The 27,150-nt window shown below is 37.2% G+C and overlaps 1 protein-coding gene across 3 annotated transcripts in view; it reads right to left on the bottom strand.

The window, feature by feature from the left end:
- The window catches only part of PDK3 (pyruvate dehydrogenase kinase 3), an 83,640-nt gene that overhangs the window by 3,446 nt on the left and 53,044 nt on the right, over positions 1-27,150 (bottom strand). For 2 of the 3 annotated variants that reach the window (XR_011600416.1, XR_011600417.1), the window contains exons 5-11: positions 26,746-26,835; positions 11,093-11,170; positions 10,505-10,581; positions 8,846-8,947; positions 8,229-8,339; positions 2,506-2,619; positions 1,579-1,881 (exon numbers count right to left, since the gene is read on the bottom strand). Coding sequence is in view for 1 of the 3 variants with exons in the window: in XM_070944103.1 (XP_070800204.1) it covers positions 1,757-1,881; positions 2,506-2,619; positions 8,229-8,339; positions 8,846-8,947; positions 10,505-10,581; positions 11,093-11,170; positions 26,746-26,835 (697 nt within the window). In the remaining 2 variants the exon portion in view is untranslated. The remainder of the gene's footprint in view (positions 1-1,578; positions 1,882-2,505; positions 2,620-8,228; positions 8,340-8,845; positions 8,948-10,504; positions 10,582-11,092; positions 11,171-26,745; positions 26,836-27,150) is intronic. The other variant, XM_070944103.1, reaches the window with a different exon arrangement.

Below are 27,150 nucleotides of genomic sequence, written 5' to 3'. Positions count from 1 at the left end.
GTACTGTAGTTTGGGAGGCAGGGATGTCTTTAAGTTAATGTTAAGTCTTGGAAACTGTGTGAATAAACCTTACAGTTTTCTTGGCAAGATTTTTGGAAGTGGTTTACCACTGCCTTCTTCCTAGTGCCAAGAAACTGTGACTGGCCCAAGATCACCCAGTTGGCTTTGTGTCTAAAGTGGGACTAGAATTTGCAATCTCCCAGTTTCTGGCCTGATGCTTTAACTACTACACCAAACTGGCACTCAATCAAATAGTATCCATTCCAAATCTTCTGGAAGAGATTTGAATGTATCTTATAGTACTAAACCATTTTTTCATTCTTGTTCTTTCCATATGAAAAACAAAGAATTTACTACATCTGTTTTTCAGGTGCCAAGACACTTTAACCCAGTAAGATTAATAGTTCTACACACAAGATTAGGAGTTCTAAAAGTTGATATATGATAATATTCTGTTGATCACTCTATACCTTATTTTCCTTTTAATTAAATTGTAAGCTACTGGAAATATACATAGAGCTAATAGGGATATTTTTCAGAGTACAAAGGATGCTATTTCCTCAGAAAGAAGGAAATAGCATAAAATTAATAAGCATGATTAAATGCTTGTATATAATTAGAGACACAAATATGTATATCAAAAAAATATTACAATAATTCCTACTTGATTTCTTCAAAAATTAAATTCTATTTCTAGTCATAATATCAGAGGCAGTATCATTCAAACGTATCCTCTGTTTTACCTTTATTCTTTGTTTCCATTAAAAAAAATTCTTAAACATTTTTTAGACATTTATGTCAGGGGCTGTTCAATATTTAATTTAACAATATTTGACATTCCTTTTATGATACTTTTGCTAATTATTTTCATTTTAATATAAATGGGTCTCAAATGACTAAAATATTAACATTAATATTGTAAATTAAATATTTGATGTTATGAAGCCAACATTTGAAACTACTCTTTTCTTTATGATCAATATAAAATACTTCAATTATAAAACATAATTGTCTTATTTATCAATAGATTTGGCCTAGAAGAAGAGGCAGTTTATGCATTTACAGTGTTGAAGTTATTAACCAAAAAAGGAAAACTTTATCAAGATCATGCCTACAAAATGAAAATCTTACTATTTTCCACGAAAATGAAATCAGCATTAAATAAACTGCCTTTTCAAACTGGGAATTAGAAATAAAACATTTAAAGCCCTAAGGACTTTTTGGATAACTTCAACAATTATATACTGATATAAGATCTGACAAACCTCCATAATGATGAGCATTTTTTTAGATAACAGATTATATAGTGCCATATAAAAATGCAGCAATGAGTTTTCTATGCACACATTCAAGTACACAAGAATTTTGTTCCATTATAATGCTGTGCAAGACATTACTGTCAAATAACAAGTCAAAACATTTTTTTCAATTATTACATAGGACTAGAAAGTGATCTTAAAAAATAGTACCTTTTTACTATACAATTTTATAATCTAACTGCAGTCATAGTGCAACTCTCTCTGTAATTTGTGACTTAGTAATCAAGCATGTTTTGGCAAAGTAATTACAATAACTCACACCAAAAATGCATAATGCCAGTCCTTCAAAGTCCTCTGTTCTTGCTATTTCAAATTCCTGAACAGATATTTCTAAAGAAATCTATATTTAGAGGAGTTTGGAAACTGAAACAAAGCATTGTTGAATGCAAGTGTGTATCAAGGTGAAAATGTTGATGAATTATCTGTTAGCTTTATACTTGGAAGCATCCCTGGGTTCACTGCTAGGGTTACTCCAATCATCCGCTTCTGGAGTGGTTTTGTAATGTCGCCAAGCTGACTTATTAAAAACTGGTAGTCTTTCAAATGATTCACTTGATAGTGCCTAAAGAAAGAAACAGGAACAAAAACATTCCAAGTGGTTACAAGAAAATTCAATAAAGTGAGACAGATCATCATTCTAAATGAAGAAAGAGTGTACATGCTCAATACAGATTCATGGAACATGTATTTTATTTCATATTTTGTATTTTCAATCTTTATATTACTTTTGTTTGTACTGCAGCATGTAGATTTGTATCTTCTTAGTGCAGATACATATTTAGTTACTGAAGCCTTACAATAAAATATATTCCAACTCAGATTTGGAATTTGTTTCAGTAATGAAACATTCAATTGTCTGTTAGCTGGAATTATGCTTTCTATCTCAATGTTTCCATTTAGGAAGAGCTTTATTGGAAAGAATAAACAGAGAAAAGTTTAGTAATGTTACAACTGAACTTTGTTACCAATCTGGTTCCAAAGGCCATTTTATTATCTATGAATAAAGAGTTCAAGAATATTGTTCTCAGAATGTGGAAAAATATTATCTTCAGTAAATCCGAATAACTTCTGGTACAAATGCATAGCAATAAAGCACTTGCCTTGACTCCAAAATATAATCAGCTATAAAACCTCAAGAGTTGGTAGAGTACATTCATAGTGTTCCCCTATAATAATCCATTATTACCTTCAAATAGATTACTGCATCTGTACCAACTCCTTCCATAGAATATAATTTGAGGTCACCTTGAAAATATCGAGCATAAAGACGAGAAATTGGCAGACCATACCCATATCCAGCCTAAGAAAAAAATCAGTAACAGAAGAATTAAAAAACCTGAAATGTTAATAGTGACAGAAGCAGGAATCTTCATAGAGATTCCTCTGTGTTTTTAGAATTAAAACTACCTTCCACTATGAGAACAAAAAGCAATTGTTATACTATGCATCTATTCCTTTTTACATAAAAATGAAAATTACATGCATAAAATGGCAATTGCTCTTTTAACATATGTACCATAGAATCCCAGGCATATTTAAGGTATATATCAGGTCTAATAGACACTCCTTTCCTTTTATAAGTCTGTTAAATTGAGGCTTTATTATGTACGTGGAATTGACAAGTAGTGGCTTTCAAATACCTTTTTAATTCTCAGAACAGTATTAAATTATTTTCTTGTCTAAAATTCTGAATTTCACCCATGTGTTATCTTATCTATATTAACATTAATCTTATTGTCATTACAAGCAGTGTTCTCCCATACCCCTGACAATCACAAAATGGGCCACTCAGATCCTAGCTAAGATTCATGATTCAGAGACATTTTGAAACTGGGTCTCTTCTTTCTAAATAATACACCAATGATTCTTCATGTTTAACACTGTAAAAATCAGGTTTTTTTCTAGGAAAAAACACATTTATTTTATTTGTATGCCATCCAATTCCTAAAGGCAGCTAACAATCTCAACATAATATTTTTCCAAGACTTTGCTTAGTATCCTAAAATTTTTTTAAAAATCACAATTTTTCTGTCATTTTCTCCAAATCACTTGTTCTAATTATTGTTGCTGCATGTTCTCTTTTATGTTATGAATCAAGTGCCATCTAGAGATGCAAGAAAAATTATTTTACATGACTGTATTTTATTTTGAACCATTTCTACAAACTATTGTGTAATACATAAAATGAAGATTCCTCACAGCACAGACTGTATTAAACTTTCAAACATATGTAGCAAAGAACAAATCTCAGCAACTTAAGTTTCAGTCCAGATTCTGTTTCCTACTGCAATTCTTTCACATGAATAACCCAATCCTCTTTCATGGCTTCTGCATTAATCATTGTGCAATGTTACATCTGCATCTATTCCAAGACTTTGCTTAGTATCCTAATTTTTTTAAAAAAATCGCAAAAATAGCTAATAGCTTTTGTATCCACAATAGAAAAGAAATGCAGAAAGGACAGGTTCCAGTGTAATTAGATTACAATTTATTATGGTCAGTAATACTGCAGCTATGCTGATATAATATTTTTCCAACATTTTTCATAGCAGCTGTAAATACAATTATATTTTAACATCTCTTTCTAAAGTTATATCATAATTTTCTACAGGCAGCCCTCAACTTACAACCACAATGGAGCCCAAAATTTCTGATGGTAAGCAAGACAGTTAAAGTCATTTTATGACGTTTTTGCCACAGTTATTAAGCAAATCACTGCACTTCTTAAGTGAATCATGCAGTTGTTAAGTGAATCTGGCTTCCCTCATTGTCTTTGCTTGTTGGAAGCCAGCTGAGAAGTTACGAATGGTAATCAGATGACCTTGAGACAGTACAACTGTCATAAACACATGTCAGTTGTGAAGCACCTAAATTTTGATCACATGAACATAGGGAGGCTGCAACGGTCATGTGAAAATGGCCATAAGTTGCTTTTTGCAGTACTGTTGTAACTTCGAATGGTCACTAAATGGATGGTTGTAAATTGAGGACTATCTGTATAATCTATCCTGTCTATTCATCAAAGCCATAAGTCACAAGTTCATTTTTTCATTTTCAAATGAAACCATTACAGGTTTTCAGTCACCAACAAATATACATTATTCTATATTCTATATTTCTTTTCTCTAATCAATATCAAACAGAATAGAGCTGGTAGGGAGCTTGGAGGTCTTCTAGTCCAACACCCTGTTCAAGCAGGAGACCTTATACCAGTGATGGTGAACCTATGGCACACGTGCCGAAAGTAGCACACAGAGCCATCTCTCCGGGCATGCCAACCATCATCTGTTGCTCTTCTGGGCACACGAGAGCCGGCCAGCTGGTCTTTGCACACGTGGGATGCAGAAAACCGGAATACCAGGTGACCAGTGCGCATGCGCACGCCGGAAACCAGAAGCTCAGCTTCCCGGTATGCATATGTGTGCCAGGGAACTGCTCTTCCGGTTTCCGGAGCCCCCATGCGGTCATGCCGGGGAGCTGCTCTTTCAGTTTCTGGTGCTCTCCCGTGCTCCCGTTTCAGCACTCGGTGCCGAAAAGGTTCACCAACACTGCCCTATACCATTTCAGATAGGTGGTCGTCCAGTCTTTTCGTAAAAACCTCCAGTGATAAAGCACCTACAACTTCTGAAGGCAAAGCTGTTCCACTAGTTGTCTTCACTGTTAGGAAGTTACTTTAATTCCAGGTTGCTTCTCTCCTTGATTAGTTTCCATCCATTGTTTCTTGTCTTGCCTTCTGGTGCTTTGGAAAATAAATTGACCCCCTTTTCTTTGTGGCAGCCCCTCAAATCCTGGAATACTCCTATCATGTCACCCCTACTCCTTCTTTTCTCTAGATGGGCCATATACAATTCCTGCAATCGTTCTTCATATGTTTTGTCTCCAGGCCCTTAAGCATCTTAGCTGCTCCTCTCAAGATGTCTCAACATCTTTTTTTGTAATATGATGACTTCACTTTTACCTGAATGTTTACTGAATGGTACTCCATTAAGAATTTCATTCAAACAGTTCAAGGCTGTTTCTTATTTTAAATTCTGTTATTTTCCCCAATACTGAAACAAAGCCACAGAATTCATGTTCAGCACAACTGAAAATTGTGAGCATACTGTTTTCATGAAATGTATGGAAATGGCAACATGGAAAGTAATCACATTCCTGTTATACAAACATTATAAACTGATGCATGCATTTGACAACTGATAAACAAAAAATACAAAATATAAAAAAGTCAGAAAGAATTCTACAGGAATACATGAGAGTTACTGGACTAATATTGCCATGTTTCTTTTGTCACCCTTATGAAGGCTAAAACATAAGTATCTGTAGAATTGCTGGCAAACATTAGGTATTACATTTTGCAAATTTTTAAAGTATGTTTTCACTACATATCCCATATTTTGATTTTAAATTTAATAACACATTAATAACCTAAACGTTAATACCCTATAATTTAGACTCTATTACAGTGTTGACAAACTCAAGGTCTGTGGGCTGGATTCGGCCAACGAGGTGGTTAGATCTGGCCCACGAGTCTGCCCTGCAAACAGCAAAGGACCGGCCTGTGGCGCCTTGGCCTGGCGCAGGCCAAACGGGCACTGAGCTGCCATCGGGGCCAGACTGTGGCCAGCCTTAGATTCTGTGCCATCGCCTTGGCCCCATCCCCTGGGTGTGCGCACAGGGCCTGGTGGGGACTGCGTGCTGAGCGCTGCGCTTCACCCAGGAGGCCAGCCCTCGCATGCTCGGAGCCTCCTGTGCCCATGCCCAGGGGGCAGGGCTGAGGTGGTGGCACAGATCTAAGGCTGACCACAGCCCAGTCCATATGGCCACCACTGGGTGGCAGATCAGTGCTGCACCTCCACCGGCGCCTCCATGCCCCCGCTCGCCAGCCTTTCAATGGGAGCTGAGGTGGGGGGCTGAGAAAAAGAAACAAGCATTGCAAAAAAACAGCTTTTGTTAATTTGCACTTTGCTACCTACCAGCACAGAAGTTTGAGAGAGAGAGAGAGAGAGAGAGAGAGGGGGGGGGGGGAATGCGGGGGTGGGTGGGTGGGCAGGGGTGTGGTGTCTCACTCCTTGCAGCCCCACGCCCTCAACAAAGACCTTCTGCCGATGGTAGGCTGCAAGCTAACAAAAGCTGTTTTTTTTTGCAATGCTTGTTTCTTTTTCTAAACCCCCAGCACCGGAGAAGACTGCAAAAAGCTGAAAAACATACAAGTGCACAAGTCTGGGAGAAGTGAGCTGAAAACCACACTGAAGCAACGATGCGGGAGAGGTGGAAATGGGGAAAGGAAAGGAAAGGGGGAGGGAAAAGGAGAGGGAAAGGGGAGGGAAGGAGGGAGGAGAAAGGAAGGAAAGAAGGAAGGAAGGAAGGAAGGAAGGAAGGAAGCAAGCAAGCAAGCAAGCAAGCAAGCAAGCAGGGGCAACTTGGTTGGAGATGCCCCAGTTCAAAGGAGAAAGCAATGTTGTGTTCTGTTTTGTCACAGACAGAACTTTGTTGGCAATCCAAGTTAACATTGGTATTCTTGAATTGTAAGCTCTTAGGAAAGTATTCCCTCCTTGTGTGTTACAAACAGCCATTTCCAGTGGGGAAAACAGGACATAGCAGAATGGGGAAAATATTTTCCTTTGCTATATCTCCAGTCTGAATTAGACCCTGGCACGTTCCCTACATGATTATGTATTCATAGAAAAGCAACTAACTTACTTCTGTTCCTAAATGCTAAAGCTGTTGCACATAAAAAACAGAGGAGCTCTGATCAACTATCACAGCCAACCTTTTGACAGTTTTGTGGTTGTCTGTGGACTCTCCCACTAAATGCAAGCACGGGATAAACTGAGCCTGGTTTGTTCTCAGTCTTTGGCCACAAACTACTAGCAAAAGTGGCATTTGATCACAAGGAAAGGAGGCATCGAGAAATATTTCCTCTTTTGCATTTGAGCATCCGAGAAGGGACAGGAAAGACAAAAAAAAAACAAGGAGAGAGGGGAAGAGAGCAAGGAAGGGAAAACAAGGGAAGAAAGAAGAAAGAAAGGAAAATGAAGGGGGAAGCAAAAAGAAGGAAAGGAAATGAAAGGAAATGAAAGGAAACGAAAGGAAAGGAAAGGAAAAGGAAAGGAGGGAGGAAGGAAAGATTATAATGAGAGGGAGTCAGATTCTGAGGGAAGTCCTGCCTTAGCACTTGGCCACCAGCAGCCCTGCTGCCCTTTTGCCATCCCCTTGTCCCCTCCTCCTGATCTCTCCTGGTGGTCTCCCATCCTATTGCTGAGAATGCTTTTGTTACAAAATTGGGTCTCCTCGAATGGAGAGGGAGTGGGCCTCCCTCTGACCCACACACTTTGCCCTCCTGCATACACCATGAGCAATGTGCCCAAGGACAGCGAACACAGCAGCAGCAGCCTTGAGGAGGAGTTAAGCGCAGCCGGATACCCCCTCAGGGAAGCGGGGCTGGGCTGTGGGGTCCCAGTGCCCTGGGAGCTTGAGAGCCAGACTGGGCACCTGCCCTCCCCTGCTGTCCGGGGGTCCTTTGCGTGGCCTGAGAGGGATGGTGAGGCTCCTCTTGAGGACAAGGGTTTGGCACTCACCCTGGTCTCACCTTCCTCTGCTGGAGACAAATAGCAGACCTGCCTGGGCCACCACAGGCACCCTTCGACATGAGTGATGTTGAGCTAGCCATGTAATGCCACCCTGGTCACACCCACCACAGCCATGCCCATCACAGCCCCCTGAAGTCAAGCACAACCCTGATGCAGCCCTCAATGAAATCGACTTTGACACCCCCGCTCTATTATGTATGTATTATTATGACATCTCAAGTGAAGAGTCTGCGTTCATATTACAAACTCTTATTCCCTTAATGTGCTTTATGTTGAAAAACAATCTGGGGAACATTTTAGCTTGCAGAAAAGAACTTACCAAAGGTACAGCTCTTGATGGCTCCAAATTAGGCCTGGGAGCAGTTGAATACATATAATTAAAAAGGCGATCTATTTTTCTCAGAGGTACACCACCACCTTTATCACTTATCTATAGAATAAAACCAGAAATTGATATAACACAATGTCCTTCAAGGAACTAAAAGAATATACCATATTTGTCTACAATTTCCAATGGTTAAATTTATAGATCTAGTGTAGAGAGATTGAGACGCAGCAATTCCAAAACATAAAATAAATTCATCATTCATGAAGTAAGTCCAATATCTAGCCTCCCTATATTGATAAACACAATCCTAACTATAGTTTACTGAAAAGCAGGTGGCCCATGTTAGAAAAGCCTGTTCAATTCATCAAATAGCTATAAACTAAAATGAACATGTAAATAAGTATTCAGGGAGCCAAATAATCATAATAATTTGAAATAAAATTTTATCTAAAAGAAAATTAATACCTATATCTTGTCATAAAAATTTCTCAAGGTCTGTTCCCTTTTATGTTAACTACATTATTTTCAAAGGTACTCAACATATCAGTTGTTTTCTACATTGGTTAACAAATAAAACAAGATTTTTTACATTTTAGTTTATTATTTACCTTTATTGATAGGTCTTCTTTTCCCAAAGTGACTAATGTTTTAATTGATGGATAGTTTTTACATTTACCTTCATGTAGCTCCACTGTAGCTCGCATTGAATTCTGCAATTTGAAGCAAAACTTTTAACTTCTTAAAGATGCTTAATTCATGTTAGTAACAACACCAGAAATTTTTACAAATTATGGTCATCTTTTAATTTAATACTATGAACTTCTCTATCATTTATATAAAATTTTAAAAAAAGACAGTAACCTGAATGTTTTCATTATAAAGCATTCAAGTGTATAAATGACACTTTCTAAACATTTTTTCTTGTCATGCAAAAGTATGTATTTGTTAGAGAAGAGCATATTTCTTTGTACAAAAATTACTGCAATTATAATAAAGCCTAATCTTATTAATGTAATTGTATTTTTAAATTGGAGCTCAAACTGTGTTGTGAGCAAACAGCCAGCTTGCTTGGCAGATAGCTGTAGACATATAATCCATATGTTCATGAGAGATATCCTTTGTCATGTCCCTAGAAAGATACCCCACCACATTTTTCTATTTAAAGTATATAAAATATTGCTCTAAATTGCTCTACTTTTAAAACCATGTATGTTAGACCTCAGACCTGAAACCTGATTAAAATGGGCCCAGATAATCAGCTTTTCCAGATCTGAAGCCTCAATAATCTTCCTCCAAAAGAGGAGGTTGCATTGTGTATTACTGTCTAAAATGTCCAGATTAAGCAATGGTTTCTTGTGGGGAAGGTGCCCTTCAAGGAAGATGCTGTCCCTCTTCACTCACAACAGGATAAATTTACAACTGCTCTAATCCAGGCACTAGTCATTTCCTGGGGTTTTCACCACCCAAAAGTGACAGAAATTCAGACTTCATGTGGCTGATGCTGCAGAAAAACGTATTCACTTCTTTTATGCCACATAATCAATCTGGTATAATTTAGCATATTTACTTCCTGTAATATGAAATATTTCTGTATCTAAAATTAGATATACAAAGTTATCTTTATTTTTAAATTTAAAGTTGACATCATTTTTCTTTCTTGTTATTAGTTTATATTCCAGGGGTAGGCTGATACCTCTAACTACACCTTGATGTCATGTGAGCAGGAGATTATACTATGGGAATTAATTTAGATTTGCCTTTTAATCATCAGAAAAGCAAAATAAGGTATGGGAGCCATATGCTTTTTATATACCAGGATTTAAAAAGTGAATGCCAAGATGGGGCACCCCCTGAAAATTAGGTGAGGCAGCAGGAATTACCAAATCACTATTCCAAACCAGAAAGTAGGGCCAAGATATGAAGACTCAAAAACTTCTTGGAGGTGAGGTTTGCAACCTTCATGCATCCATTCCATGGGCTATCTGATATTAACTATTTTCATGAAATAACAATAAATGAAACAGGAGATGTGATTTTCCAATTTCAGATAACAAAACATTTAGCATCTAAAAGTTTCCCCATATTGTCAAAATCTGTTGCTGAAGTCAGACTTTTAATTAGCATGCACAATTTGCCATTAAAGACAATACTGAATTCAAAGGTATATGCAGCTATATTCAGAGTGGGGTGCGTTAACACTATTTCTGGCAAACTCAAAAATAAGCCAAATAATATCTATCCCCTTCCCCTGATGTTAGTTTACTCACCTTAAATAATTCGAAAAGCATATGAAACAAATGCGAGGGTACATAGACAACCTGAATGGGCCTGCCTGGTGCTTTAGCTAAAAAGCAAATAAAACTTTTAACTGAGAATTAAAGTTAAATTTAACACAAACAACTGTAAATTTTCTGATTTATATTATTTACTAGAAATGTACAACAGCTAAAAATTAAATTAGCTCTTTAAAGAAGGTTATAATACTAGAAAATATTCAAGGAAAGAGAAATGGACAACCTGCAGCAAGGGAATAGATTTAATTACAGCAGTAATGGCTGCACCATCATAGGAGCTGAAGGACCAAGCTGAGGACATGATTCCCCTGGAGAAAATGTATGTGGCTGCTAAGTTGTTACCAACTGGATGACACATAAGTAATCAATCTATCAAATCCAATCCAAAAGAAAGAAATGGTGGAATGGAAACAAAAGTATTTTCTGCACCATAGAAAACTCTGACACAGTTCTCACCTAAAAATAAATTCAGCAATTAATTTTCATTTAAATAACAATTTCTTGCAATCCATACATTGACAGATACTTAATATTAAAAAGCAATCATATCTGTATCTGTACCATTGAATTCTTCAATTTCCAAATCAGGTGCTACTTGATAATACTGCTCACACAACATCTTGGCAGTTGCAAAGGCATCTGTTAGGGAAGAGTAACAATATATATCATGTGATTGTGAGTAGATAACAGTATATTATATACTGCAAAATTTAGAATCTGCAAGTTATTCTCCTCTTTAAACAAAACCTGTAAGATTCCAAGTAATGTGAGAGGTGTGTAACTGAATCTCCTAATATCTTTACTTTAAATCTACTAAGGGAGAAGCTAGTCATACATACGTACATGCATACGTACATACGTACGAACATGAGTGAATGAATGAATGGAATTCCTTTTTGATTCCAGTTTTTAATGCTGATTTTAAAACTGCATTTTTTTCTGCCTGTATAATAATAAAAATTATTTTAAAAAATCTGTGCCAGACAAGAAAGCAAAACTTTTGCCACGTTCAAAAAATTTAACATACAGTATTACTCACATTTACCTCTATTAAAGTCAATGGGAACAATTCTTTATTAGGCATATGTAAGATTGCACACCCCAATTTAAGAACCAAAAATGCACGTTAATAAAAGCTTCAAATTTCAAAGCTATTCCTGCACCTTTTATGAAAGCTACCTGTGTTTCTCTGAAAATATGACCCACTCCAAAAATAAACCCTAGTCTGATTTTTTGGGGTGGGCTTAATATAAGCCCTACTCCAAAAATAAGCCTGGGGCAATGGGCGTGGCCAGCACAAGACCCAGAGAGCACACGGGGATCGACAGTGTCTGGAAGCAGTGTCTGCAGCCTGCTGGCCCCTTGGTGCAGCACAGAAGTCTGAGAGAGGAGGCAGAGGGAGGAGACAGGTGATCCGGGTGTGTTGTGCGGCTGCCTGACTCGCGGGAGGCTTTCACGGCAGCAGGCAGAGGCAAGTGGGGGGAGGCAGGCACTCTGTGTGGCAAGCCAAGACACGGTGGGATGTAATGGGTGGCTTGTTGGGATCGCCTGCCTCCCCTTCCCCGTGCCTCTGCTTCCACAGTGCACTTTTCACCCAGAGGGAAACTGGAAGCTTTGACTGCTTGCAAATGGGGCGCTTTGAAACAGAGCTAATCGTTCCGTTTCAAAGCACCCCATTTGCAGTCAAAGCTTCCAGTCTCCCTCATTTCTCCATCCAGGTGAAAAGTATGTCTGCCCTGGGAAGCCCTGTTGGCCGCGGGGAAGCAGATGGTGGGAGGGATCGGCTGGCCGTAAAATGAGACATCTTCCATAAATAAGACCTAATGGGTCTTTTGGTGTTTGTGTGTCTTATTTTCGGGGAAACACGGGTATCTTAAAAATTGTAGACAAAGGAATTATTGACATCTCACTCATAATGAAGATATACAATACAGCCCAAGGGAATAGTTATTTCAATAATCATGGATTTTCCAGTGCAGCTTCATAGTTGACAAACCTATTTGAACAAGGAAATGGTTATTTAAACCAATTAATTTATTTCCAATATTCAATGAATATAACAAGCACAAAAATGTAAATGATAGGTCTCTAGATCCTACCAATGTATTTTTTTTAATTTTAAAAACAAACTTTATTAAATTTAAAAATATTAAAAAAAGAGAAAATACACAAATTTTCTCAATCATAAAATTACATAATCAATACACAACACAAACAAACTAAATACATGTGATAATATATATACACATATATACAAACAGTGACTTATTTACCTATTCTATCTATCTGACGGTGCTTCTTTGTTACGTTAATTTCCCCTAATTTTTTGTCTTTACCCTTTTTTCCTTTGATTTATCCACTTGTACCATCTATTCCATACTATAAAATATTTTGAGTCTTCCTTGTCTTTTAATTCTAGAGTTAATTTATCCATGTATAAATTTTTTGAATTACTTCCTGATCTGTTGGCAAACGACCTGTTTTCCACAATTGTGCTAGTGCCAGTCTGGCCGCCATAATTATATGTAGTGTTAAATATTTTATGTCTTTTCTAATATTCCCTTTAATCATGCCTAATAAGAAAACTTCTGGTTCTAATTCAATTTCTTGGTCTATTATTTCTAGCATCCATGTTTTTATTTTTTTCCAATATTTCTTTATTTCTGGGCAAAGCCACCAAGCATGGAAGGAAGTACCCTGGGCTTGTTTACATTTCCAACAAACAGGATTTACATTCGGGTACATTTTCGCTAGCCTCGAAGGAGCCAGATACCATCTGTACCACATCTTATAATGATTCCCCTAATATGCTACCGATATTGTCATACTGTAATTGTTTTCCCATACCCTTTTCCATTCTTCTAACTGTATGTTGTGCCTGATGTTCTTTGCCCATGCTATCATCTGTCCTTTAACCAGTTCTTCTGCCAAATCAAATTCTAGTAAGTATTTATGAATTTTTGAAATTAGTTTTCCTTCTTTGGATTCTAATAATTTGTCTAATCTGTTTGGTTTTGGATCTATTCCTCCCTCCTCTTGATCTTTTCTGTATCTTATTTTTATTTGTGAATAGGGCCACCAGTTTATTGATATTCCTTGTTCATTGAGTTCTTCCCTTGTTTTCAATACTCCTTATGAATCTAATATTTCTCTGTATCTTAACAGTTTTTGTTTTACTAATATATTGGGGTGTGTTATTGCTTCTATCGTTGATAATCAGCCGGGAACTTTCATATAGTGTTTGCTTTTTATCTCTTGCCATATGTCAATTAATTATTTCCTAATAATATGGTTATTAAAATGTTTGTATATTTTATTTCTAGGGCTCCATAAAAAGGCATGCCATCCCTTCATTAAATCGTGACCTTCTAAATTTAATAATCTTTGATTTTCCAGGGTTACCCATTCTCTAATCCATGTTAAGCTTGAGGGTTTATAATATTTTTCCCATGCCAGGAGTCCAAATCCGCCTCTGGTTTTGTCATCTTGTAATATACTTAATTTAATTCTTGATTTTTTCCCCTCCCACACAAATTTTGTAGTTATTTTGTCTAAATTGCTAAAGAATTTCTTATCTAATTTTATTGGGATTGTTTGGAATAAATAAGGAGTCTTGGCAGTATATTTGATTTTATCGCTGCGATTCTCCCCAACAATGACAATTTTAATTTCCCCCATTTTTCCAAATCTTCTTTTATTTTTTGGACCAAAGGTCCATAGTTATTCTCTTTTATCATTGTACTTCTGGCTGTCAAATTTATCCCTAGGTATTTCACTGTTTTGACTACCTGTAATCCTGAGTCTTTTGCTAATTTCTCTACATGTTTTGCTATTATATTTTTTGTTATCATTTTGGTCTTTTCCTTATTAATTTTTAGACCCGCTACATTTCCAAATTCCTCAATTTTGTTCATTAATTTGGGTGTTATTTTTATTGGGTCTTCTATGAAGAAGACAAGGTCGACTTCCGGTTTGCTAGCCTTCGGCGAAGACAGTCCCTTCTTAAGGACCGCCAGCCCCGCCGCCTGTAGAGCCGCCTCGAGATCGAGAAGCGGCTCGAAAACTCTGAAATCCGAAGGATTGAAGGAGGAGAGATAGCAGGGCACAGGTTGAGCCCCTGTAAGCCCCCAGAGAATCGCTTCTGGGGAGCAAACAGGCGCGGCTCCCTCCCAACCTGCTGAGACTCCGGACGGCGTGGGACGATTCTGCTTTCTGCAGAACAAGCCGGCTGCAGCAAACGTTCAAACTGAATGAAACCAACCTTAACAAGCAGCGGAAATATTAACTTGAACCCTTAAACTTGGAAATCGCAAGTATTAACGTTTCCTTGACTTTTTAACTTAAGAGGAAGTATGAGAGAGTGAAAGTGATTTGGAAAAAAATATGGCGCCCAGCAGCAGAGTTAACGAGCTTGCGAGAGTGGATTTGTGAAGTTACTCTGCTTTGTTACAAAGTTGCTACAAAGTTGCTCTGCCTGTAATAAAGAGAAACAGGAGAAGAGGGGGAGGAAAAAAAAAGAAAAAACTCTCTCTTTAAAATCTGAGTTTGCTTCAGTCCTGGGGGACTTTTTTAGAAGTTTTTGTGAAAAGGAAAAGGGATTTCCCCTTTTAGAAAATTTAACTTACGTGGCAGGATGGCCTCAAAGAAGCAGGAAGGAAAGGCAGCAGGGGGGGGATCCCCCACACACAAGCCGCAGCTTCCTCCCCCCCAACAGACTCAGAAAAAAGATTTTGACTTTGAAAATTTAAAAGAATTTATTTCTCAGGCTTTGGATGATAAATTTCAAAAATCTCATCAAGAAATAGATGATAAACTTCAAAAATCTCAACAGGAAATTATGCAGGAAATTAATGAAATTAAAGATATGGTGAAACAGGATTATGGCAAGGAGACTAAAAAAATATCCGATGTGGCGTCTGGCCTTGCAGAATTTATTATTAAAGTGGATTCTAAAGTGGAAGAATTCAAATCAGAAGTTGATGTTAAGATTAAGGACAATGATTATAAAATTTTTGATGTTGATGAAAAAGTGCAAAGAGTTGAAAACGAAATTGTAATGATGCAATTCAGGGTCATGGAATTTGCTATAAGGCTCAGAGGAATTAGAGAAGATGACAGGCAGGATTTGAGACAGATTTGTGCTGATGCCCTGGCTGTGTTATTAAAAATTAATCCTGAAGTGGTTTTTTACAAAATAGATAAAATTTATAGAGTGAATTCCTGGGTGGCCAGACAAAGACAATTGCCTAGAGATGTGGTGATATATTTTACAGACAGAACAATAAGAAATGACATCCTGCAAAAATCTTTTCTCTCTTCTGTGCAAGTGGGCGGGGCCGAAATTGGAGTTTTTAAAGAATTGCCACCCAAAATGTTGAAAACTAGAAAAGATGTTGGTTTTCTAGTAAATGAATTGAAAAAACAAGACATACCATTTCGGTGGGACGCCCCAACTGGTATAATTTTGAAATACAATGGAGAAAGATATCGGTTGAATACTGTTGAGAAGGCGGAGCATTTTTTTTCTGCTAATTTTAAAGAAAGAACACCATCTCCACATACGTCTACAGTGTTGGAGATTAAGGAGAGTGATAAGAAGCAACCACAGCAAGAGATGCAAGAACAGTCCAAGCAGGTGGACCCAGAGGAAATGCAAGGTGCTATAGGAGGTTTTCTGGAGGAGCCCCTGCTAGAACCTTCTCCAATCCTGGACCCGGTTCGGATGGTTGAAGTCAAAGACTAGCGTATAACTCGTGCAAAATCTAAGCAACTTAAAGAAAAGCAACAACAGGAAAGACAATATAAAAAGGGAGCTAAGAGTACTGCACAAGAGTCTGAAGACATGGGGGGAGCAAAACCGAAGATTTTGGAAGATATTTGGTTATTCTGCTCGTTGCTTCAAAAAGATAAAGATGACAATTAAGTGCTTATCTTGGAATGTGAATGGGTTGAATTCATTACAGAAAAGGAAGAAGTTATTTGCATATTTGAGACAATTTAATAATGATATAATTTGTTTACAAGAAACTCATATTAGAACTCAAGACCAAAAATACTTGATAAATTCTAAATTAGGAACACATTTTGTAGCTTCAACTTTGCAAAAAAAGAATGGTGTGGTTATCTATGTAAATAAAAGACTGACAGCTAAAATTATAGAGGCAGATGAAGATGACAGGTTTATAGCAATTGAATTGTTCACGGTAAACGGCCAAATTCTTTTGATCGGAATTTATGCTCCTAACCAACAACAGGATCATTTTTATAAAATGCTACACACTAAAATACTGCAATGGGACTATAGATCTATTTTAATTATGGGAGATTGGAATGGAGTAATCGATTCTAAATTAGATAAAAAGAGTTTGGCGAAATCCAGGATTAGATTACCACAGACTTTTTTCGATATGAAAGAGGACTTGGAATTAAAAGATATTTGGAGAATACATAATCCAAAAGAATTGGACTATACTTTTTTTTTCCCGATAGACACAGATCCTTCTCTAGGATTGATTTTATTTTGTTGTCAGATGATCTACTTGTTAAGACAAAAAGAACAAAGATTTTTCCAAGAACTCTGACCGACCATAGCCCAGTATGGATAGAATTTGAGACGGGTAAAATTGAAAGACGATCATGGAGATTAAATGAAAACTTGTTCAGATATGAAAAAAATATAACAGAACTCAAGAAGCACTTGAAAGAATTTTTTGAAATGAACTTGAATAAGGGTACCCCACTTGAAATTGTGTGTGATGCAAGCAAAGCTTATATGAGAGGGGTACTCATTTATATGAACTCTAAACATAGATTGAATCGACAAAAGAAAAGATCTGAATTGGAAGCAGAAATAAAGAATAAAGAACAGCTACTTATTAAGAACCCAACAGATGAAAGAATACATGGTGTTATAAAACTTTTGAAAGATCAATTTCAAATGCTTATGGCGGAACAAGTTGCAACAAATCTACAATATGCGAGGCACAATACATTTTGTAACGCCAATAAACCGGGCAGATGGTTGGCCTATACATTAAGGAAGAAGCAGAGTATTCGGACTATTGATAGCATTGATATTGGAGGGAAAGAAATCTTTCAACAAAAATCAATTAAAGAAGCTTTTCTGGACTATTATACTAAACTATATGCTAAAGATGATGTGCAGAATGGACTTATAGAAAAATACTTAGATAATAAAAGAGTTACAAAAATTACTAATCAACAAAAGGAAAGAATGAATTATCCTATAACAGAGGAGGAGATAATAGTAGCAATTAAACAATTAAAAACAGCTAAAGCTCCTGGAACGGATGGTTTGACTGCAGTGTATTACAAAACTTTGCAAGCAGAAATGGTGGAACAACTTAGAGACTTATTTTGCAATATTCAACAAGGGGGTAAAATACCCCCATCATGGACAACAGCTTATATTTCTTTGATACCAAAAGAGCAAGTAGGTCCTAAAAAACCGGAGAATTACCGACCAATATCTCTTCTGAATACTGATTATAAAATTTATGCAAAAGTACTAGCCAACAGGTTGATGCCAGTAATCCAAAAGGTGATTCATGATGATCAAGCGGGATTTATCGAGGGTAGATACATGAAGGACAATGTAAGGCAAGTAATAGACTTATTGGAATATCTTGAGAGGAATAAACAGGTACCTGCAGTGCTGGTCTTTTTGGATGCGGAAAAGGCCTTTGATAGAGTGGATTGGAATTTTCTATTAAAGACTTTAAAAAAGATGGACTTTGGGGATCAATTTATACAGGCGGTTTCAGCAATTTACCAAGAGCAAAAGGCACAGATTATCATCAATGGAAATTGAAAAAGGAACAAGACAGGGATGTCCATTATCCCCATTGTTATTTATTTTAACATTAGAAGTCTTGCTAAACACAATTCGGGACTCTAATATCTTGAAAGGTATAATGATAAGGCAAGAGGACTACAGAATAAAGGCATTTGCAGATGATCTGGTTGTTACCCTAACACAGCCAATGGAATCAATAATCCAGATGAAAGACATTATACAAGACTATGGTAAAGTTTCAGGTTTTAGATTGAACCAGAAAAAAACTAAAATGATAGTTAAAAATCGTAAATACGAGCTTGAAAGGAGGGCAGGTTTTGAGATTGTACCAAAGGTAAAATATCTAGGTGTTCAGGTTGCAGAATCAAATATGAAACTGTTTCAAAATAATTATGAGGTGTTGTGGCGAGAGGTTCAGAAAGATATGGAGATTTGGAAAAAACTGCAGCTGTCTCTACTTGGAAGAATAGCAGCAGTTAAGATGAACATTTTGCCAAGATTTCTTTTCTTGTTTCAAATGATTCCGGTGCTTAAAAGTGATAAACAACTGAAAGTGTGGCAAAGTGGAGTGAATAGATTTGTCTGGAACGAGAAAAAACCGAGAGTGAAACTGAAAATTATGCAAGATGTTCCAGAAAGGGGAGGTCTTAAACTTCCAAACCTACAATTATATTATGAAGCAGCAGCTTTGACTCAAGCAAGCGATTGGTTTGGAAGGAAAAAGACTGGAATATTGAATATAGAAAGTTTTGATCTTGAATTCGGATGGCATGCTTACTTATTCTATGAGAACAAAGTGGATAAAGTATTTAAAAGCCATATACTTAGAGACTCTTTGATGAGGGTTTGGAAGAAGCACCGACTCAAATGGGATTACAAAATACCGCTATGGCTGGATCTTGGTCATATTATGTGGAATACAAATATAATGTCACTCGGGGGGGTTTTATATAAAGAGGTTCTTTTTACAGATGCGGGCGGATGGCAGTTAAGACATTAGAGACACTGTTGGACGAAGGGATTAACTTAATTTGGTTACAATATAATCAACTTCAACTGAGATGGAAAGAGGACCAAGAAACTGGTATTATGTTGCATGAGGAAGAATTGGTTAGACATATAAAAGAGAAAGGTCCAATGCATATTAAAAGGCTTTATAATGTTTTGTTAGAAAGGGATTCAGAAACTGAATTGGTTAAAGATTGTATGATTAAGTGGGCACAAAATTTTGAAGAACCAGTGATGTTGGAAACATGGGAAAAAATTTGGGTTCAGAACGTTAAATTTACACAGTCGCAGAATTTAAGGGAAAATTTCTATAAAATGTTTTATAAATGGCATTTAGACCCCAAAAAATTGTCGTGTATGTACCCTAATGTTCAGCCAAAATGTTGGAGATGTGATTATTTAGATGCTACATATTATCATGTTTGGTGGACCTGTAAGAAAGTTAAGGCTTTTTGGATAAAAATTTGGTGGGTTATGCAGAATGTTTTGAAGAAAAAAGTTCAATTTTCTCCACAACTGTTTTTATTGGGTATAGTTAAGGGTTTTACTTCGGGTGAAACAAAGTTGATATTGTACATGATAACAGCTGCGAGATTATTGATAGGTAAATATTGGAAAAATGAAGCTTTGCCCACGATCGAGGAATGGACTCTGAAGATGGCCAGTTTTGCAGAGATGGCGAAGATTTCGGCATATTTAAAAGATTGTTCACAAGAGACTTATGAATGGGAATGGAAAAAGTGGATAGATTATGTTCAGAACAAATATCAAACCAGGAAGTATCAAATAGTTTTTATTTGAAAATGTTATATTAAGATAGAAATATTTTAATGTAATGAAGATGAAAAATTATAAGGGGGAGGGAGGGGTTCAAGTTTTATACAAAGGGGTTTTTTTCTCTTGATCTGAGTATATTGTATGGAAGTCTGGGGGGAGGGGAGGGTTAGGGAGGGTTAGGGAGGGTGAGGTTGGGAAGTTTGGGATGGGTTGAGGGGGGGGAAAGGGGTGAAAATGTAATTGTAAAACTTTTGCAATAAAAAAAAAAAAGAAGAAGAAGACAAGGTCGTCCGCAAAGACTTGGACCTTGTATTCTTCTTTTTTTAACCTTTAATTTTACTAAAGGATTAAAGACGCCTGGAGAGTAGTTGAAGGACCAACCGCTCTGAATCTGACTGAACACTGGTGAGGTCTCATATTAAGACCTACCTAGTGGCGATAAAAGCGGCGAAATCTAGCTATTTTGCCGCTCTTATCGCGTCATCAGATAATCGCCCAGCCGCCCTGTTTAGGGTGACCCGCTCCCTCCTCCATCTGGAAGCGCGGGATGATCCCTTGCAGGGTCGAGCTGAGGATTTTGTGCAGTATCTGTATGACCAAGATCGCTCAGATTCGGGAAGGCCTGGCCTCTGACTGGGTAAGTCCGGACGGGATGACTGAGGCAGGTCTTGAGAGTGTTATCTGGGAGGAGTTCGATCCTGTGGCTCCCGAGGACGTGGACAGGATCCTGGGATGGCTGAACGCGACCACATGTTTATTGGACCTGTGTCCCTCCTGGTTGGTACTGGCTTCCCGGGAGGTTACACGAGGCTGGCTCCAGAGGATTGTTAACGCTTCTTTGAGTGAGGGGGTCCTGCCGGCCGCTTTGAAATAAGCGGTGGTGAGGCCCCTCCTCAAGAAGCCCTCTCTGGATCCGGCTGTATTGGCTAACTATCGTCCAGTCTCCAACCTTCGCTTTGTTGCGAAGGTTGTTGAGAGTGTGGTGGCGCGGCAGCTTCCCCGGTACCTGGATGAAGCTGTCTATCTAGACCCGCTCCAGTCCGGCTTCAGGCCTGGGCACAGCACGGAAACAGCATTGATCGCGTTGGTGGATGATCTCTGGAGGGCTCGGGATAGGGGTTGCTCCTCTATCCTGGTCCTGTTAGATCTCTCAGCGGCTTTTGATACCATCGATCATGGTATCATGTTGCACCGGTTGAAGGGGCTGGGGGTGGGGGGCACCATTCTGCGGTGGTTCTCCTCCTACCTCTCTGACCAGTCGCAATCTGTGTTGACAGGGGGGCAGCAGTCGACCCCGAGGCGCCTTGCGTGTGGGGTGCCACAGGGGTCGGTCCTCTCGCCCCTTCTGTTCAACATTTATGTAAAGCTGCTGGGTAAGATCATCTGTGGCTTTGGGGTGGAGTTCCATCAGTACGCTGACGACACTCAGCTGTACATCTCCACCCCAGGCCACCCCAACGATGCCCTTGAAGTGATGTCCCAGTGCCTGGAGGCCGTGCGGGCCTGGATGGGGAAAAACAGGCTCCGACTCAACCCTTCCAAGACCGAGTGGCTGTGGCTTCCGGCGTCCCGATATAGCCAGCTGGTGCCATCGCTGGCTATTGGGGGCGAATCACTGGCCCCCACGGAGAGGGCTCGCAACTTAGGCGTCCTCCTGGATGCACGGCTGTCTTTAGAAGAGTACATGACGGCCGTGGCCAGGGGGGCTTTTTATCAGGTTCGCCTGATATGCCAGTTGCGCCCCTTTCTGGATCAGGACTCCCTACACACGGTCACTCAAGCACTCGTCACTTCCCACCTGGACTACTGCAATGTTCTCTGCATGGGGCTCCCCGTGGGGTGCACCCGGAGGCTAGAGTTAGTCCAGAATGTGGCCACGTGGGGGATTATGGGAGCGACGGGGCGCTCACATATGACACCTCTCTTGTGCGAGCTGCACTGGCTTCCTGTGGTCTTCCGGGTGCCCTTCAAGGTGTTGGTGACCATCTTTAAAGCGCTCCATGGCTTAGGGCCGGTATCTGCGAGACCGCCTTCTGCCGCAAATAGCCTCCCACCGACCGGTTCGCTCGCAGAGAGGGCCTCTTCAGGGTGCCGTCGGCAGACAGTGTTGGCTGGCGACCCCCAGGGGGAGAGCCTTCTCTGTGGCAGCACCCGCCCTCTGGAATGACCTACCCCCTGAGATACGCACGATAACAGACCTCCGGACTTTTCGTCGGGCCCTGAAAACACACCAATTCCATCTAGCCGGGCTGGCTTGATCCCATCCTCTCAGTTTTAATTGAATTTGGTTTTAATTGGGTTGTTTTTAATATCTTGGGCCGAAATTATTTGTTTTTTAAATTGTTTTTAAATTTTATATGCAATGTTTTATCTTGGCTGTACACCGCCCTGAGTCCCGCAGGAGAAGGGCGGTATAGAAATAAAATAAAATAAAATAAAATAATAAAATAAAATAAAATAAAATAAAATAAAATAAAATAAAATAAAATAAAATAAAATAAAATAAAATAAAATAAAATAAAATAAAATAAAATAAAATAAAATAATAAAATAATAAAATAAAATAATAAAATAAAATAAAATAAAATAATAAAATAAAATAAAATAAAATAAAATAAATAAATTTGACCTAATTCTAATTAGCAAGTTTTCCAGAGTCATAATAAAAAGTAAGGACGACAATGGGCAGCCCTGCCTTACTCCTTTATTTATTCCAAAGAATTTTGTTGGGTCTCCATTTACTAATATGCTTGCCTTTTGATTCTTATATATTGATGATATCATTCTTGTAAATTTTTCTCTGAATTTCATATTTTTAATTTGATATATCATAAACTGCCAATTAACTTGGTCGAATGCTTTTTGTGCATCCAGAAATATCATTGCTACCTGTCTTTCTGGATGCATCTCATAGTATTCTAAAACATTTATTACCATTCTTATATTATTTTTTATTTGTCTTCTGGGCAAGAAACCGTTTTGAAACCATATTCTATTATTTAGTATTTTTTTCATCCTATTTGCAATTATGCTCATGAAAATTTTATAATTGGTATTTAATAAGGAGATCGGTCTATAATTTTTTATTAATGTTGTATCTGCTCCTTCTTTCGGTATCACGGAAATATATGTTTCCCTCCATGTATTTGGTAACTTTGCCTCCGTCAATGCCTCATTGTATGTTTCTAATAATGTCCCATTTAGTGAGACCCCTAAACTTTTATAAACCTACCAATGTATTTCATTGAGGCATTTTTAAAAAATGAACCCGGAAGCATCGCGGTGAGACTGGTTGGGAAAACACCAGGCTCTAATGAGCCTGGCGAAAACTCAGCCAGACGAACCGCTGTCGGGGGGTCTTTGGACCAGAACTGTCCTGTAGGGACAGTGAAGAAGGAGAGGCATCTCTGTTGGCTAAAGAGGAACAGGCAAGTTCCTTGAAAAGCCAGAGAAAACTCTTCAATCCAACTGCGGAGGCAGCGGACATTGCGAACCGCCATGAAGCTGGGGCATCTGGAATAAGAATTGTGCAGGAGCGAAGATTTGAGTGGAGTTTTGGTACTGGGTGAGTGACTGGCCAACTCACAGGTAATAAAGGAAAAAAATAGGAAAATTTTAGAGTTACCCTGGCGTGGAAACAGCGGCTAAATAGCGTTGGGGGGAGATAATTGATAGAGAAGTCAGAAAGCAGAAGCGAAAGCACTAAAAGCCCAAAATGGAATTGGATACTTAAATTTTAAATGGGGATATAGAATTTGGAGAGACTAAATTGACTATAAGAAAAGAAACCCAAAAGAAAATATCTTTGGAACAGGATAGGATATAAACTGTTTAGAAAATTTTGAACTTTAAAAGAAGATTAAAGAATGAAGAAAAGCCTGTAATAGAAAAGCCTGGCTAAAGATTTTAAATTGAACTTGAACTGGAGTGTAAAGTTGGAATTTGGACTTTGTAAATTCGGATTGGACTATAAACTGATTTGGTGAATATAAAGGTAAAAAAGAAGAAGAAAACTTTAAACTAGTAAAGATTGTTAAAGTGGATTGCAAACAAAATGGATACTTTTTAAGTTACTGATTGGAATTGTGGATTGTAGAGAGACATCTTCAGGAGAAACAATATCATTACAACACTAAATTTTTTCTCTGGAAAAAACTCTGAACTTTGAAAGGAATAACAACAGTGAGGGAACCTTGAACTTTGAAAGCGATAACAGCTGGACTAAGGAGGGTTTGTTTGTCTGCAAGCGGCTTGACTTTGATGATTAAAAAAGGAGAATTACAATGCAACTTTAAATTGGAATAATATTAACTCAGAAAGAACAAAATGGTGCAGGAACTTAAGGAAATGATGAAAATGATGTACTTATCACTGAAAAGGGAAATAAGGGAAATGACTACGATGTTGCATGGAAAACAGAAATCTGATGATTCAAAAACTGAGTCAGAGCACATTCAAGTTGACAAGGAAATAACCAATGAGAAGCAAGAAAGAGAGACTGACAATAAAGAAGAAGGCAAAGACCAAGAGATTGACTACGGAAAATCAAATGACTATGTGGGTAGGAATAATAAAAAGGAGAACTTTAAAGATTACATTGGGATTAACAATGGAAAAATAGAAAAGGGGGAAAGAGACAAAGAAGGAAAAGAGCGGGGAATGGAAAGAATATAAAAAATTTAAATGATTACACTGAGATTAACAGTGGGAATACAAGAAAGAAGGAAAAGGGATGGGAAACAATGAGAAATATAGGGCAAAATAGAACAATTTATGATTTTAAAATTCAAAATGATTACATTGGGATTAACAATGGAAAGATAAAAGGGAAAAGAGATGGGAAATAATGGGAAATATAGGACAAAATATGAATTGAAGTAAAATTTATAGATGAAGTGAATGTTAGAAAAAAGATGAAATTGTGATACTAATTAAGTAATTTAAAATAATGGAAAATTATATGGATGTACGAATTAAATGAAAGAAGATTTAGAAATACGTTTTACTTAAAATTAGAGAAATGGTAATGATTGGAATATTTTTGATTGTATTATTGGAGCTTATAAATATTTTTAATTGCATATTTGAATTAATTAGATTGTGGTGAAAATAGAAATGATTAAGATGTGGTTTGAAGAGTAAATATATACTTTTGACAAAGTATTTGAAAATTAGAGATAAGATTTAAGGAAGCAACTTGGTTTATTATTATTATATAAAGAGAAAAAACTGTTATACAATTAACTAATTTTTATTAAGATGTTGGAGTGCATTATTTGGAATAAGATATAAGGAATATATGGTATAAAATGTTTTGATTTATTATTTTGATATGAAATGAATGATTGTAATATTAGGAACTATGTTAAAGGAGATTTCAAATTTAAGAGGTTTACTATAGAGAGAAAGGGAAAATGGGATTTGGTTAAGATTAGAGATAGGATGAATGGGTAATATTGATTTGAAAAAAAAAAGAAAAGAAAGGGGGGGAAAAGGAAAAATAGAGAGAATAAATACTGTGGCAAAAAGGGAATATATAAATTGTGTTGAAATGACTAAAAATTGTTTAAATTTGTGAACCGGCCAATACTCTGTTCAGAAAAAATATACTGTATGTGTGTCTGTCTATGCGTTGAAAAAAATAAAAAAAACTTTAAAAAAAATGAAATATTTTTATGAGTACTTTTACTACTATATTTTCCTAAGAAGAATATACACTTGATTATATTAAGTATGCTGCACCTCCATCTAGTGACAAAAAAGTCATCTGAATCAATTTTTTGCATAATCAAGCTAAGCAGTGTTTTTTATTTATTTAAACTGAGGAAGCTATTGCTTCATCTTCAATATACTGGGAACACAAATAAATGCCATCATAAATAAAATACAACTTGCAATTATTTTATATAATAGAAATGAGTGTAATGCAAAGGGTAACGTGGTATTAGCTGTGGTGGTGCAGTGGTTAGAATGCAGTACTGCAGGCTAATTCTGTTGATTGCCGGGGGTTTGATCCTGACCATCTCAAAGTTGACCCAGCCTTCCATCATTCCAAGATCGATAAAATGAGGACCCAGATTGTTGGAGGCAATATACTGACTCTGTAAAACCGCTTAGAGAGGGCTGTAAAGCACTATGAAGCGGTATATAAGTCTTAGTGCTATTGCTATGTGAAATAAACACATTAAGGATTACAAAGAATTCTGAAGACAGAAAATTAGGAATAATATAATCTCATCAATTATGAGATATTAATGGAAAAAGGTGGTGGATCAAATCCAAAGTGATGATTAATTACAAACAGGGCAAAATATGTATAACTCACTGGAAAAGATAGCAAAGTTAAAGGCAGACATGATATTGCTTCTGAAGCTACTTTATTTGTGTCTTGATTTAATCATTCAAATTTAGTCTGAAGTGGGTATGGAAATTTTGGGCTGAAAGAAAATGACTGCTTTTAAACTATGGTTAGTAGTAATGCAAAGATCAAGCTATTAAACTACAGAAAAAAACAAATTTGTTTTGATGAAAACTAATATAGCTACTGACTTTATGATCAGAAACAGATGCAATCAACATTTGAAATGCAAAGCAAAATTATTTTTACTTTTACCTTCTACTACATCAGCCACATTACAAGTAGGATCAATGCTCCCAATATGTTTTGGATGAGCAGGATTGGTGACTCCACCAAAAAGCAGTGCTATGAAGATAAAACACAGAATTGAAATACTATTATTTTTTAAAGAATAAAAAATTATCAGTTTCTATTCCATGCAAAGGAAAAACAAACCTTGTTAAAAATCCATCATGAAGTAAATATTACTATTAATAAAGTATTAATATTAAAAAAAATGTGTTTCCAATGATTACGAAGATTGCGAAGTACAGACAAAACATACACTGGTAACTACTATGCTTAACACCCGTTCTAAGCCATGGGCTCTCCTCACTTTGTCAGCTATACCAGTGGAGAAATTACTGGTGTTTTTTATCAGGTCTACCCAAATATGGGACA

Source organism: Pituophis catenifer, unplaced genomic scaffold (assembly GCF_029215685.1).
Source record: "Pituophis catenifer annectens isolate HBS135680 unplaced genomic scaffold, rPitCat1.0.hap2 SCAF_4, whole genome shotgun sequence".
Lineage (NCBI taxonomy): Eukaryota > Metazoa > Chordata > Lepidosauria > Squamata > Colubridae > Pituophis > Pituophis catenifer.
This window is presented reverse-complemented; position numbering and strand designations above follow the sequence as displayed.